Source organism: Herpailurus yagouaroundi, unplaced genomic scaffold (assembly GCF_014898765.1).
Source record: "Herpailurus yagouaroundi ecotype Mexico unplaced genomic scaffold, PumYag 196, whole genome shotgun sequence".
NCBI lineage: Eukaryota > Metazoa > Chordata > Mammalia > Carnivora > Felidae > Herpailurus > Herpailurus yagouaroundi.
The window spans coordinates 28,429,878-28,445,922 of NW_024412427.1; the positions used below are offsets into that span (position 1 = coordinate 28,429,878).

At 41.9% G+C, this 16,045-nt stretch overlaps 1 protein-coding gene across 10 annotated transcripts in view; it reads right to left on the minus strand.

The window, feature by feature from the left end:
- The window catches only part of KIF16B (kinesin family member 16B), a 289,984-nt gene that overhangs the window by 82,754 nt on the left and 191,185 nt on the right, over positions 1-16,045 (minus strand). For 5 of the 10 annotated variants that reach the window (XR_005782154.1, XR_005782151.1, XR_005782153.1 and 2 more), the window contains 4 exons: positions 13,854-14,006; positions 11,876-11,972; positions 10,831-10,881; positions 7,591-9,458 (listed from right to left, as the gene is read on the minus strand). Coding sequence is in view for 5 of the 10 variants with exons in the window: in XM_040447749.1 (XP_040303683.1) it covers positions 10,831-10,881; positions 11,876-11,972; positions 13,854-14,006 (301 nt within the window). In the remaining 5 variants the exon portion in view is untranslated. The remainder of the gene's footprint in view (positions 1-7,590; positions 9,459-10,830; positions 10,882-11,875; positions 11,973-13,853; positions 14,007-16,045) is intronic. The other 5 variants (XM_040447749.1, XM_040447750.1, XM_040447748.1 and 2 more) reach the window with 1 other exon arrangement.

Here is a 16,045-nt window from a genome sequence, read left to right on the forward strand (position 1 = left end):
ATAGATGAACAGAGAGACAAATCTAAAGCGTATGTGTTTCTATCAAATCACTGCTGCCATGTGATTTTTAGAAACTATTTTTTGAAGTCAATTTCATGAGAAATGTAGAATTCTCAGAATACAGTGTGAAAGGTTCCTGACATTCCCCTAAACTATGTTTATGTTAGAGAGGAAGGAAAACTAACACACATGTCTCAGAAATTTATTTTTTATTTGAAAGTAGCTATGTTTTGAATATCTTGAGTTTTATACTAGACAAGTAAATGTGTGCTGTATCATGATATATCCTATTATTTAAGGGAGCTTTTAAATTTCTATGGAGCTATTTATTTTGGAATCAGTCATGGTTTTTCTACATGTGGCAAAGAAGATGCTTAGACATGGAAGGGAAATTGGTCATACATCACAGGAGGAGGTAAAGAAACATGAAAGGCTGGATACACATCTTACAGCAGATCTGGATAAATACGCAGGACATTTCAAGGAACTTTAAATGCCTTGTGGAGTGGGTTCTGTTTAGAAATGAAAGGTCAAGGAAAAGTACATAATTAGTAACTTGGATTATGCTCCTATACATAAGAAACATCTTTTAAAATAAAATGCAAAGAAATACTCTTCTGGTAGCTTTTAATGAAATAATGTCTTGTGTCAACAAATATGCTATTTTTCTGTTGTTGGGGAAACACTATAGTCGGGTCCTCAGCCAAAAAAAGCAGGCAGATCACAGACTATATTTTGAGTATTCAGATTAGAATCTTCTCTTCCCACTAAGGCTGTCTCCTTCAAAAGGGACAAGTTAAGGAAATTAATAGGAAGTGGCATTAACATCCACTCAGATCAATGTCGACACTGCAGAGGGCACAGAATGGACCAATTCTACAGGGAGTCATCAACATTTCCCCTAAATACTCTAATTATGTACCAGATGGTTGAATTCAGTGTATGCTCTGACTAGGACAAGGTCAGACCTAAGGACTGCCGTCTGATCTCCTAGAGCCAAATATCCAAGGTTTTCTAAAATACAGGCAACCTGGGTTTTTATCAGCTTCAACAAAACTACCCATTCTCCTTTCTCTGTTCCCAGCATAGCACATATTTCTATTCCCTCCTTTTTTCCACCACACATGCCACATTGATAATTCTAATTAGAGCTCTTTTGTATCAAGGACTTCCTATGCCCAGGAGGTTTGAAAACAGAGGTCTGGGACAGAGGGAGGGCTAGGGGATCAGTTATATTTTCAAGTATTAGCCATGTTATCAGAAGCAGAGAATAAAAGTACCTTGTGTGAGCAAGTCCAAATTATGAATAAAGAGCCAAAACATGTTTATATTCATCTCTGGAAGGTGAAGCCTGCCTCTGTCATGAAGGGATATTTTTTATTTTTCAAAACTTTTTTTTTTTTAACATTTATTCATTTTTGAGAATGAGAGAAACAGAGCATAAGTGGAGGAGGGGCAGAGACAGTGGGAGACACAGAATCCAAAGCAGGCTCCAGGCTCTGAGCTGTCAGCACAGAGCCCGCCCGACGCAGGGCTCGAACTCACAGACCATGAGATCATGACCTGAGCCGAAGTCAGATGCTCAACCGACTGAGACACCCAGGCACCCCTGTCATGAAGGGATCTTGAGCTAATACCACATCATCTCTGAAGGCTAAGTACATAGAGCTGAACTGGAGTCTGCTAAGAGATGTAGCCACACATGCCACAGGTATCTCCTGACCATGTTGGTCAAGGTGAGGACTTAACACCACCAGGGCATGAAGAAACAGTGCTAACCTTATCTTAAAGTGAGTTAAAAAAAACTTGCATGAGGAAACAGAGATAAAGGTTTTCAAATAAAGGAGTATTTCTTCAATTTTGATATATATCTTTAGGGATAAACTACCCATAAAATGACAAGCTGTTGGACATAAATATTTGTGGAATATCTTATTTACTTTTAGTGGATTTAGGGTAAATCCAAAAGGATGGCTAACATTTCCTGATCCAGGATTCTTACCAGAATAGATGATTTCATCCATAGAGATCTGAGTTGATCAACGTTATTTCAAAATTTGGAAACACTGGGTATCTGATGAATGTTTTAACTTGAAATCATTAAGAACGTTAGTTACCATCTTTCTCTAGAGCATCAAAGACTAGTCCCTTTAATGGTCATTTTCTTGGGATAACTCATCATTAAATGGATGAAATTTTAAAAAGACTAAAGAATGGATCCAGTATAAGTGAGAACAGGGCAACAATTGCTAAGTGGTTCTTATACCAAACACAAACATTGGCAATTTGGGATGTTCAGGAGGGAAAATCAACTTTTCTCCTTTCCAGTTCTACAGTGTCCATGATTAGCCACAAAAGGATCACGCATCTTCACTCACTAATTCTTGCTGAGCCCTAGTTTTGGTTCAATCTGTGCTCGGTTCTAAGGCCCAAGAGAAATTAAAGTTGGGAGGGAGGGGAAGATTCTTTCAGGTATCTGTAGAGCATATTGTTTGAACTTCAGGTAAAGCAGCGACATTGAGCATACGAGGTTACCTATACCATATTCGCATTATGACTTTACCTACGCTTCTCTTCTATAGGAGATAAAAATGCAGAGAGCAAAAAGGAGACATAAGGTTCATACAATGGAACAAGGGAATTGCAAAGAAATCTGCACGGGAATTTTTTGGGGAAAAAAATAACTCATAAAAAGAGAAATAATCTTCAATGTCTAGAAATTCCAATAAAAGAATTTACAAGTCAGAAAAGAATCAACTTCATAGTTCTTCCAAATATTTATCCCTAGTATAGTCATCCCCATGAGAAGAATAAATCAATAAAAAAATTTACCCAGACAATGTGACCAGGAACTGACTTTGGCATTGCGGAAAGAATAGATGTTCTGGACAAAGAAGGTCTGGGTTTGATTCCAATTCTCAGTCAAGTGATCCTTTCTGAGTTAAATTCCCAAATATGAAGTGCAGATTGATGATAATTCCTCCATCCCAGGAGGATCACTGTGGGACTCAAAAGGAGCCATACATGGGAAAGAAGTTGGTACACTGTCAACCACAATGTAAGGGGGATTTGGATTGTTATCACTGGAATCCACTGCCACCTTTAGCACCAAAGATTTTAACCAGGTGTTAAATGGCAGGGGGACTGATTTACAACAGACTCTCCTTCCTTCTTACTAACTGAATCATTCAGTTCCATTCCTTATAAAGGAGGTCTTAAAAAATTACAATGGTGCAACCCTAGCAAGAGATTGGATGGTGGTGGTTTGGAAACAATGTTGGATAAGAAACAACAAAGGAACTGAAGAATGTTGGAGGTAAAAAAGGAAAATCAGAGAAGGTGAGAGAGATAATGGTCTTCTCTGAAGGGTCAGTCAGATTATAACACAGACTGTGGAACAGATTTGTTCTATTCTGTTACACAAGAATGCGAATGATGGATGGGCCCTACAGATGTAGATTACAATAAAGATGATGATGGAAAGAATGGCCTAACAATGAGAACAGTTCCATTGAATAAACTGCTGTGAGGTAGAGAGTGAGCAGTCCTGGAGGTGTCAAGAAAGGACTAAATTGGAAAGCCAGTTGAACTAAGTAACTTTAATGGTCCTATGACATATGTTCTTCCCAGTACCTGAATACTTCCATTAGGGAGAAGTCCTACAAGCTTTATCTGAATTTTATTTTAAATAGAGCCTTAGGACCTTGACATAATATATCCATGCAGACTGAACCATTGGTCCCAATTTTTCTTTTTCCTGCAGCAGCATATATCCAGTCTTGCCATGGCTTCTTGGTGGATCGAGTGTTCCTTGCCCCTGGACTTTGGACTTGGTTGCATGACTTGTGTTGGCCAGTGGGACACTGGCAGACATGATGCATCAGCATCTTCTGTGCTTCTGTCATCATTATTATGGCCACTGACCCTGCAGCACAGACCTCAAAATGAGACATCAGGAGTAGACCAACACTATCTAAACTTCAGATGATCCGTAGCCTACAAGTAGAGCCACCTCAACCTACTTACAACCATCAGTAAGAAATAAAAGCTTTTTATTTTTTTATGGGTTGTTTGTTACCCAGCAAGAGCTGACTGATATAATACCTATCACAAAAGATATCTTAAATAATGAATCAGAATTGTCTAACATGCAAATTAAGACAATTAACAAAATAACCTCACTAGACACTGGCCTAGCCAGTAAGACTGCTTGACCTTCAAAGAAGCATTAATAAAAGTGCTCTAATCTATTTATCATTCAAAACTTGAAATCATGTAGGAAAAAGAATGTAAATAAAAATTACCGTAATTATTACTTGGGAAGCATAAGTATTCTCTCCAAGGGATGCACTTACAGTTTTTAAGTAATGAGAAAGGGAAGACAAACTGTTTTGAAATGTTCTTCAACAAAGGCTGAATAAATTCACCCTGCCAACCACAATTCTGTAAAACAGGCAGCTGTGAACAAAATGGATTTTAATCAAATTCAGATGAAATCAGTATTTCGAAGTACTCAAAGAGGTATTGTCTAGAATGCATTAACAAGTTCCACAATGTAAATGTTTAGGCCTATGCTACAACAATGAAAATGCCACAGAACAAAGTATGTATGAACCTTTTTTTTTTTTTTCCTTGATGCAAGAACTCATTACAACTGAGACGATCCCCCATTAGGCTGAGTATGGAGATGCTCACACTTGCTCCCTATAGTAGCATCACAGGTCCAGAACTCCTAAAGAATGAGGCAGTGGAGACAGAGGGAGGCCTGCAGGATTAAAGCCACAGTGGATAATGGCACAAACACTACTCCCCTGGCCTCTACAGGGACAACCTAAGGTATGACAACCTTACTACTTACTTCATGGACAGTAAATCAAATTCTCATATCAGGGAACATACTTGATCTCAAGATAAAAAGTATGCTTAGGTGAGAGAAGAGACATGTAAAATTTGAATTGCCGGAGGCCTCTTCTATTATGTGGTGAGACCTGAATGTAATCCTCATTGTGGCCTACCTGGGTCATAAAGCAGACGGAAGATGTTATAATGAATAATAGGATGTTTATGCAAGGCTTGTATTTGCTGCATGCTCCATCTACAAACAATATTAAAGACCATAATTTATAACATAGAATTATGTTTTTTTTAAATCTATGAAGACAAGCAAGTCTGTCTAATATTTTTCATTCTTTGTTAAAGTTCTTATGCTGCTTATGTACTGTTTCCCTCCCAACTATACTGTCCCTCTGCTAACATCTTAAAGTTCATTCCCTCTGTTCTTCATGATCATTAGTTCTGTGCTTCTTATTAAGGATACTTAAGAAAATAATCAATAGGGCAATTTTTAAGAAAGTATTTTCTGAAAAAAGCAAAAAAAGGGGGAAGTTATGTGAAAATTATTGATAAGATATTAGAAGGCTACCATGGCTCATTTAAGAAATTCCTTCCACAGTAGATCTTCCGGCCCAAAACGCGACAAGCTAACTAATTTTACTGATATCCTCATCAGAGACTCAAAACCCTTCATTTATAAGGCAACAGGGTGTGTATATGTGCATGGGGGGGAAGGGTGGAAGTGACAAAAACAAGCTCCACCTAAAAACATCTGAACCCTATTGCCTCAAAAAGTCAAAAAGCCTCTACATGGTTATTGCAGATAAGACAGCAGCCACCGGTGTGTAGATCCTAACACACTCGCCAGTTTCCTGCCCTTTCCTGTTTACTTCCCCACACCTGGGGAGAAGAAAATCAATGATGAAGCACAGAACACATTAAGTAGCTTGTTAGTTCTGAGGGGGAAAGAAGGAAGGTCTGTACTTTGTGGCCAAAGGGAGCCGGCGAGTTTCTGGGTTAAGCTTTGACACTGCCCCTATCAGTGATCAGGAGTAGAAATGAAGAGAGGGCTATGGCATTTATATTGTACATCATCCAAAGGTCTCGCTAGAACAGAAGAATGACCCCTCCATGCCAAGGCTAATATAAATGGCTTCATGGAATCGCTGATTTGCTGAACTGCCCGCAACATTCAATGAGTAGCTACAAGGAGCTCATCATGATCCCAGCTAGAAGTGGAAGAGAGAGGATGGAGCAGTGAAGAATCCACCTCCTTCCTTCTAAGACTCTGGAATTTAGTAGAACATACACATCCAAGAAACAGGAGAACACTGGCTGTGAAACCTAGGACCCGATGAAATAGCTAATAAGTATAAGGCACGCAACGCAATTCCTCATAGGAATGTTGAACAGAGATGGATAAAAAAGAAAGGGTCACTCGGAGGAGAGAGAGCTTCTGAAGAGCCCAGTTTCAAGCCTCTCACAGAGGAGGAGGGCAGCTGAGTACCGGATCATACTTTGTGAAGAGAGACATACCTGAGACTGCCATGGGCATGACTCATCTCAGAAGGCAGGCCAGTGGACCAGCTCGGGCCAGCAGAACATGCTGGTCAGCGGCTGTGAGTGATGATGTGTTAGGTGGGAGGTGGAGAGGGAGGGCGGCCAGAGGAAAGAGCCAAATGCCTTCTGAGGTGACCCTGCAGCTGATAAGATTGCTTACAGAAGCCGTTAGAAAAAGTCAGGACTTGAAGATGAAGAGTCTTTCCAGGACAGAAATATAAAAGCTCGGAGAAAGTCCTGGCATGTGGGGGGGGCATGTGGCATAGGGGGAAGGGTAGTCAAAGCTAAACCAACAAGTAAGGAGTTGAAAGCACATAGGTTGGAAAGCAATAGTCAAAAAGTCTGAAAGGAGGAAGGAAAAGGCAATTAACTGAGGAAGAAGACACCGCAGGGCATGTGGTGCTGTCTCCATTCCATGTATTATAGTGAGAGGAGGGTATTTTAAATCCCTGGGTCCTTCCAGGAAGCTTGATGCATTACTAATGTGCTCTGCTACAGAGCTGTCCTAATCATGGCTAAAACGGAGGATGTCAGTGAAGGTCACTGCCAACCGGGCACTTTTTCAAGCAGCACAAATTAGCCTGCCGGAATCCAGCAGACACAGACAGATTCCAAGCCACCCTACTAGAAGTCGACATGAAGCCAAAAACAATCAGAAATGCTTTAATCACCTAACAAATAATGAGGCAGACCCAAATTTACAAGGCTGAGGTTCAAGAAAAGGAAGCAGGGTGGTGATAAAGATATTTTATCAGTGCTCTGCTACCCCCGCCTTTTTTTTTAATTGTAGATACTTAACATATTTACATTTTCAATTTTAGAGGTCTGCATTTTTCTAGTGTCAAATCAGTTAGCTACACAGAGCTTTTCCGGGTCCTTGACTATTCTCATAATGTTCATTTTATTAAAAATCTCAAAAAATATGCCAAGTATTTTTATAAGTTTCCTCCTGAGAGCCTTGTCAAGTGTGCGATGAGCCACAGAGCCTCATCCTGAGAGCTGAGGGTCAGTTTCCAGACCTCGGGTGCCACGTTCTGACTGCCCTCAGGACACGGCATGCCAGGGAACAAATGGACGTTCTGGGCTCCTTCAAAGTGCTCAGCTGGGCTATTTCTTGAATCTGATGGGTGTCTGAGTTTTTCTGGGAAGACAAGTTGGACGGTTGACAAGGTTTCCTTCTCTGGAACGACGACATACCTGAATTCGCTTAAAGCACGACATCTGGTCACATCAAACTGTGCTCTTGGAGAAGGTGTGTTTAGAGACTGAGTGTGGGGATAGAAAACTCGATCTTCCCTCAAAAGGGCAATGTGGGTGTTCAGAAGGACTAACGACTGGAGGTTGTCTTGGCCGGGGTCACCCTCAACTCTGACTGTCGTGTAGAGCAGTAACTGTACCTCTGCCAGAGAGGGGATGTTGACTTCCATATTTCCATGAAGAAAGTAAATCATGTCAACCAAGGTATCCTGGAATCTAGATGACAACCGAACACCGTCTGCCAAAACTAAATCAGGGATTTCTGCTTTCCAGTCAAGAGAAAGCTGAACCAGATCTTGTTGGAACAAAGGGTGATTAGTGCGGACAGCAGCATCAGACTCGGGCATCAGGACACACAGGAGGTCACCGCAAATCTGCTGACAGAGGGTTTTGCTGTAACTAAATACGGTGAGCAGGAGACTCTCTGCAGAGCCCAAGAGTCTGATGCTCTGCCCACCAAAGCCGACTTGGATTTCCTCTAGTCCAGAGAGAGGCAGAGCATGAAAAATGCCCATTGAGGCTGAAGGGTTATCTGACAGAACCAAAGCATATAGCATGGAATGAAGCAGAAGCAAACATGCTGGCTGAGGGTCAGGTTCTGTGCAGTTAGCAACAGCAAGCCAGTAAACACCTTTGACTTCCTTTATGTCGCCTGAGAGTTCTGGTACGGAACAAGCCACGTGCTCAAGAAAGTCTTTTAGAGGCTGCTCCTGAAGTTTCAGCATCTGGGCTGGGAATCGCACAAGAGTCTGCTGAAATGCGGGTCTCCTTCCAGAATCTTCAGATTCTAGGTGCAGCACTGAGCTTGCGGAGGAGTCTGGGGATCCTGCAGCAGCAGAGGCAGCAGTGAGGCCTGGTGCTCTGAAAGGCATGGTGCCCTCTGCTGGCCTGGCGGCTCCTGCCTCTTCAGGATCGCTGCTGCCAGCCTGAGCTTCTCTGGGGAAAGAATAAGGCTCTGATGACGCCTGCTGTGACTTCAGGGGCGTGTCCAGGGGAAAGTGTTTCAGAAATGGTAGTCTTCTGATAAATGTCGTCACATGGGAGGTGAGCCCCCTGGGGTCACACAGGTTCCCTATATGCCCGGCTTGGCGGATCACCTCTGTGCCAGCCTGTAGCAGGTGACTTCTGGTATCTTTATAAAGGTCTGCCAGCCTGTGGTAAAAATAGCCCAATCCGCTGTTTCCTTCTGTCCTGATATTTATCAGGGACTGTGGAGAGTTAGCTTTTTTAGCATCTAACTCTCTCTCGACTTGCTGCTCACCACAAAACTTCCCGGCGGGTGCATGCTGAGGAACGCTGTGGGAGGCACCCTCCTCACCAGAAACCGTTTCAGAGAGGACCAAGCAGAGTAACTTGCTTTGCCTGGTCTGCTTGCTTCCATTATGTAGAGGCACTTCTTGGGACAAATCTTGCAGCAAAGTCCAGCTGGACTCGATTCCCAAGTTGTGTTTATCTTTATGAGTCATCAGATCACTGAGATGTTCGGATCGATGCTGATGTTTTGTGTCACTGGTGTTGCTTTTGTTAAGAAATGTGATTTCATGTAGACTGAAACGTTTTGGTTGGAAACAGCCTGCACACTCAGGATGACCGTATCCACGATCACTGTTCTGCCACACCTTGTGTACGGAGGACCGATGTCTTCGCTGGTGGGCTCTCTCGCACGATGCTGAGGAGGGAGCAGGAGATGCCGAGATGCTCTGTGTCGTGGGAGGACCCGGATGGTTGTTCCGATTCACCTCCCTCCCCTCTTCTCTGCTGGAAGGGCCAGTGACATCTCTGGGCAGCAGCGGGGCAAGATACCTTTTCTGTTCAAGATGTCAAAAACAGTTGAAATGGGGGTTGGCAGCATCTTTTGCAAATCTTTTTGCACATGAAGATTCCTGCAGTCATTGGTTTCATTGTGTAGATTAATGCAGAGGTTAAATCGAAAGCCTAAGCTATTCATATTGATTGATACATGATTTAAGAATGGATGATCTGATTCACACACAGGACATCAATTTCCATACTATTTATCTTACAAATTGCCAAGTGTTTGAAAGAGATATGTTGTGCGGGATTGATCCACAGTATCCACTTCTTGGTCTAATATTTCAATTGCTCCAAAATAAATCCTAAGATCTTTGACTCAATTTGCAAAAGGTCAGACTTAGTTGTGAAAATAAGTCCATGACTGTATGTCCAAAATGTAAAAGTAATCAGGGCACACTTAATGAAAATCAGATGACAGGGCCAAAAGGAAATTGACAAGTATTTCAACCTCAGTCATATTTCTCTTGCCTCTTGGTTCACTTCATGGGAATCTTTAATTATACCTGCCCTGGTTAGACTGCCGTGACCAGAGCTACGAACCAGCACTGTGAAAGGCTTCCCCGCTACAGGCCAGGCACAGTGGACACAAAGAAATAACAGGCAACGTCCTACACTTCACAAGGTTATCTGCTAGAGAGAAGGATGTCTAGAGGAAGACAATGTCATTACTGGACCAGCCGGGTGGAGGCGTGGCAGTGGCCAAAGTCAGCTAAGCCTCCTGTGGGACACCCAGCCCTTCACCTCTTGTTCTCTGTTCTGTAATATATGGGCGCCATCTGTAAGACTTCTACCACCTAGTTTTGTTTTGTTTGTTTTTGTTTTGTTTTGTTTTTTAATTTAGGAATGTATGGGAAGGACAGGTCCCTCAGTGGAAGAAAATACTATAAGTAAAACCTTACAAATCGTATGCCCAAATAAACCTTGGTTTGACAATCCACCAGAGAAATAAGCTAATCAACCAAGAGTATGTCCTTTGTACTACTGCCAACTCACAGTCCATAAAATGAGCAGGGTTTTTAAAACATTGAGAAGTGTTCAGTTTCATTTCCAAACCCCATATCTGATTCTGATTATATAATTCTGCCTTTTAAATGCAGACCAGGGGAAAGGATACTGTTACAAATGAAAAACTGGGCAAGGAGCCTCCACCACAGTTACATGCCATTCAAATAAAGTCCAAGCAGTTTTCAACCTGCAGGATTCCGTTTAATTTTAAGTCCATATAATAGCTTGCCTTCCCTATTAGCCATTAATCTCACTGGGACTTCAAAATTCTAATTACGCAACCAAACATTAAGAAAATTTAATCACACGAGCATGCCATAATTTAAGGCGACCTTATCAATCTGAAAAATCATTACCTACCTCATATTTTAGCTTACGTTGAATGGTGCCATTGTGGAGTTTCTCATTATCCTGATAAGAAAATAAAAAGCGCTCTATATTAAATTATAGCTTGTTCATAGAGGGAAAAGAAACTGATTTGATTAGAAATATTTATGGGAACAAAATTCTAAAGAAACATACTTACTCAACAATGACATCCCTTCTATAGAATTTATATTCCCAAGGTAAGTATGACTCTATTGCTCCATCTGCCTGTAAGGGAACTGAAGCATCTATTCCTAATCTTAAAATTCTAAGAATAATATGAACATATTAAATAAAATTCAATAAATTAAATAAATGAAATAAAACTTCCTTAGGACCCTTATTAACTTGAGGAATAGGAATGAAATGTTTCTATTTTGATAAAAATCAACATCGCAAATACGTATCTTCTCAAAAGCAAAATTATATATCTACTCAGGATAATTTATCAAGCAAAATTAAATACTTAAGGAAATTGGTTATATTTTTTGGAGAAAATGGAAAAATGTTACATGTAGAATCTTTATAAGTCAAAGTAAATAAAGCATTTTAGTAGACTCTATATTCAGTTCAGAATTCCCCCAGAAGTACAAAATTCTTAAATAAACAAAGTTTCTCTTGAACCAATACTATTTATAACATGTTAAGCTCCACCCAAGCTATATTTAATTTTTAGAGAACATTCTGCATCTCAGTTTTCTCACCGAGAAACAATAATAAGGGGGCCCATCACCACTACCTCCACCAACTTATGGAGAGGTCACCTTGAAAACTAATGATGGGGTGCATGGGTGGCTCAGTCGGTTAAGCATCCGACTTTGGCTTGGGTCATGATCTCATGAGTTCGAGCCCAGCGTCGGGCTCTGTGCTGATACCTCAGAGCCTAGAGCCTGCTTCAGATTCTCTGTCTCCCTCTCTCTCTGCCCCTCCCCAACTCACGCTCTGTCTCTGTCTCTCAAATACAAATAAACATTAAAAAAAAAAAAAAAAACTTAAAAAAATAAAACAAATGACTGATGGCTTGGCTCCCTCAGCTCACCCTCGCCACATCTGCAGATGCACTGCTATCCTCGCCAATCACGCGATGCAAATCCTGAAGTCGTCGTTGGACTTCTTCTTCAATGTAAGCACTGATCCTGCAAACAACAGAGATGGGGGAGGTGGCACTTAAAGATTTCTAACCACAGAGGGCATCTGAGATCCTCAGTTTACTACACCCTTCAAAAAGAGGTGCTCTCTCATTCTAAACATCAAACATAACAACTCGGGACCTTGACCATTTTTCTACTTTCTAAGAAATGCAGTGCCATGTGTTCATGATCTCGGTTTTCTCCAAACAAGAGAGAAGTGGACTAATAACAGAATCTTGAGAATAAAAGGGAGACGACATGATCCCATCCACATCTCTCCTGGCTCTCCTTGGTGGAACCCCTGCTCCAGGAGAATCACAGACGCTGGCTTCAGAAGGCTCCACGGCCTCAGACCAGACTCTGAAAACCCACACTTCATTCACCAAGCCTCAGTTTCTTCACATGGAAAATTGTGAGTGTTATTTCTCATATCATAAAGTCATTTAAGAGGATTAAAGGGGAGGGGGAGAGTGGACACAATCTCTATGAATCTTCACTATTCCAAGGGAACAATGGCTTGAATTGTTTCTGCTCCATCGTGTCTCTCCATAGGTACCTGGCTGTGAGAAACCACATTTTAAAGGCCCCTCTACCTTTCAAACTGCCTGGCATGTGGCCAAGACAGTGGAAGCAAGAAACAGTTGATGATTGAAGCAGTTGTCAACTAAATATATGGTACCCTAGAGAATGGAGGTGAACGTGTATGAAGTACAACCATCCACCCAGAGAAACCAGGAAGACCGAAGAATTTTAGTTCCAGCTAAAATTTTCTAGTGGCTCAGACTGCCCACATGGAAGGCTTGCTTAGCTCCAGACTCTCCCTCCCCCATACAGACACCGATTAGATGGATTATTTAAAATTAACTGTTTTGCATGTTTACTTCTTAGCACACTAAAAAATAATCTGGTTTCATCTTTCTAAGCACATGTGCACTCCTAGAAACATCTCGGTACTATGAACCATGCCTTGATGATTTCCTGAAATGTTAGGCAAAGAGATTAATATTTTAAGTAAAAGAGCACAGAAGAATGGATAATAAAATGTAGTAGTTACCTTTCAATACTGAAAGAAAAATCATGTGCAGCTGACCCAGAGCTTAGGGCACTTACAAATGAATTACTTCTCTGGACCTTTTACTTAGAGTTTAAACTAGCCCCACTGAAGATGCAGACCTAGATTTAAGGGGCCACAGAGGCTCATACCATTCTTCGTAGTTTTTGATATCCAAATACATGTCACCTACTGCCCAGGGCTCATGACTGCCCAATTTGAAATGCCCCCAAGACACAGCTGGAGTTGACGAAAATAATCCACTTTCTTATAGGCAAAGAATGATTAAGTCAACTTATCTGAAAGCTCTAAGTCACAGAGCAATTTACAATACCACTCAAGTTGAAAACCATTTTACTATAGTAACATCAGGTATATATGCTATTCATGACCATTCCAAACATACTGGCACAGTTTTTGTAACAGACTTCATCTATTTGTAATTAATGACTTCATAAATTAACTGTCAGCACGAGGTCCTTCTTCTTGGTATGGTTCAATTAACTCTACTTCTTTGTTCCTCTCAGCCTGGCCTTGGTTCACTCCTTTCTAGATGACGTGGTTTCCCTGGACCTTCCAATTCTACCTTCTCACACAACACTACTCCAAAATGCCTTGGATTTGGATGGCCAGTCCTCAGATCTTTGGTTCCCTTCAAATGATACCTCTCCCCCCAGGCAATAAATTTATGGAGACAAAGTATACATATCTCAGAGACACCTATCACTAGTCACCTCTGATAGATCCCTTCACATGCACACTGGACAATACAAGGTACAGTGAGTCATTAAACCACATGGCAAATGTAAGTTTGGCATCAGTTTAATGTCCAGTACCTGGCATCCATCAGAGGGACCAGGTGAGATTTTTCAGCACTGGATGGCAAGCTGGAAGAAGGAGCCTTCCCCTCCATGGTCCCACGATGCCCCTTTTGAACACCATCAACCTCACAGATCTTCTGCTTCAACTGCTGGATTTCATGCTCTAATCTACAGAGATGGGAGTTACATGAATTCATTCATGAACAGTATTTCCGGAGCATCTTCACTGGGTGAGACATTGTTCTTGAAACCATGGGGGATCTAGACACTTTTTGCAAAGAGCTTTACCTTCTAGTAGTAAAGGTGCCACATATGCATCAGACAAGGTATAAGGGGATAACGAGCCATGAGAAGGATTCAGAACAATGCTGCAGGTGTTCAAAAGTTGGAGAGAGTTTAATTATCAAGGGCAAAGATATTCCCACAGTGCTGAGCCAATCCTCTGAGGTAGATGTACAGGATTCTGAGCCCCCTACCCCTGCCTCAACAAAACAGTTGGTCTTTGACCACATATGGGGATCCCCCTACATACCTCTGTTTGACAAAAGAGATCTATGCTTTAAAGAATTTTTAACCACCACCAACCCAAGGAGGATCTGCATGGTCAAGGCAGTTCTAAGTTGAATCTTCAGAGGCCCGTAGGAATTTGGGCATTTGGAGATGAGGGTTAAGGGCTCTCCAGGTACAAAAAGCAATATGAACAAAGCCCTAAGTCACAAAAACTAGAAATCCACTTTGGCTAAGGCAGAGGGTGTGGGAAAGGGAAACAGGAGAGAGACCTAGGAAGGCAAGGTGAGTATCTTGAGAAATTAAACCACTGTAGAACCAAACACTTATTTCCAATGATAAATGATACATCCAATATGAGGTCAAGTGTGTGTAAGCTCATTCTCCTGCTGGCCCGGGTATGCTTGGATCCAGAGCCAGGAGGCTAGAAGGGCCAAGCTTGCCAGTAAATTTGGCCCAGGAAACATAGGCGCTGCAGCTCCCTCACTGTGTGAACTAAGGCGAGTTAATGAAATCTGGGCCTCAATTTTTTCATACACCAATCTGAAGAGTCAACTAGTCTAAATTCCTTCAGTCCCAAACTTCAAGGATTCTAGCTTCAGATGCTGGCACAGCATGATCCTACCAGCTCTCTGGTGTTACCAACAGCAATTTGATGGACCTACATGAAAGCCAAGCTCTCAACTCGCAGGGATGTAATTACAAGGTCACCAGGGTCAGCACTCATGGGTTCCATGGAGGCAATGCCCAGCCTAACTCAGCCATTCATCTGTCTGCTGATGAGCAAGTACTTACTAAGCATCAACTTCCACAGCATGTAGTCTTTTCAAAGGAGGAAGAAAGATGCATAAACATTGACATCAGGGGCCAGTTGGTGGGCCAAGAACAAGGGAACAGTATTAATACAAAGTCTTAGAGATGGTAAGGAAAACGAGCCAGATATAAGCAAGTAACTGCCAACATTTATAGTTAAGATGACATGTACCAGAGTCGGTCAAAGACATCTTTCAGGAGTAGGGCAGTGGAAAAGATACCACAGAGCAAAGGGGTTGTTGGCATGGGGTCCTGAAGCCCCAACAGGATTTCTATGGGTGGCAAGGGAAGCAGGGCGTCCCAGGAAAGGATTGTAGCACATATGAAGACAAGAGGACGAAGTGGCTCAGAGTGGGCTGGTGAGTAGACCTGCCACTTTCTAACTGCGTGACACTTGTCCCCAATGACTATATAACCACTGGGTGGAAAAGATGACAGAGAATGGATTAAATCTTGCTCATAAGGAAGCCAACAAGGAAAGCCAAGTTCAGTGCACTGTTGTCTAAGCTAGTTCTACTTGAATTTAAAATTTCACACTTGTGGGATTTCACAAGCGGCTGACTCAGGCCGCACGGCAGGCCCTGGCTTAGCCGTGAGAACCCAGAGAGATAATAACACACAAAACCAACACCCACAGAAAGCTGCAGTAGCATCACAGCCAGAGCAAAGAGCTCAGAATTTGTTGGCCTGAATTAGGTCTTAGCAAAGTCTACTCCATCAAAACGCATGAAGCCAAAAGCATCCTTTGTGTGGCTTCTGGAGGAACGCTGACATCAGGAAATCACTTCCCTGGAAATCACAATACTGTATCCGCTATAATAGAGTATTAATACTAATGGCCAGGGAGTGAAGCTGGTTGGCAAAAGCCAGGGACATCAAGCTAAAAG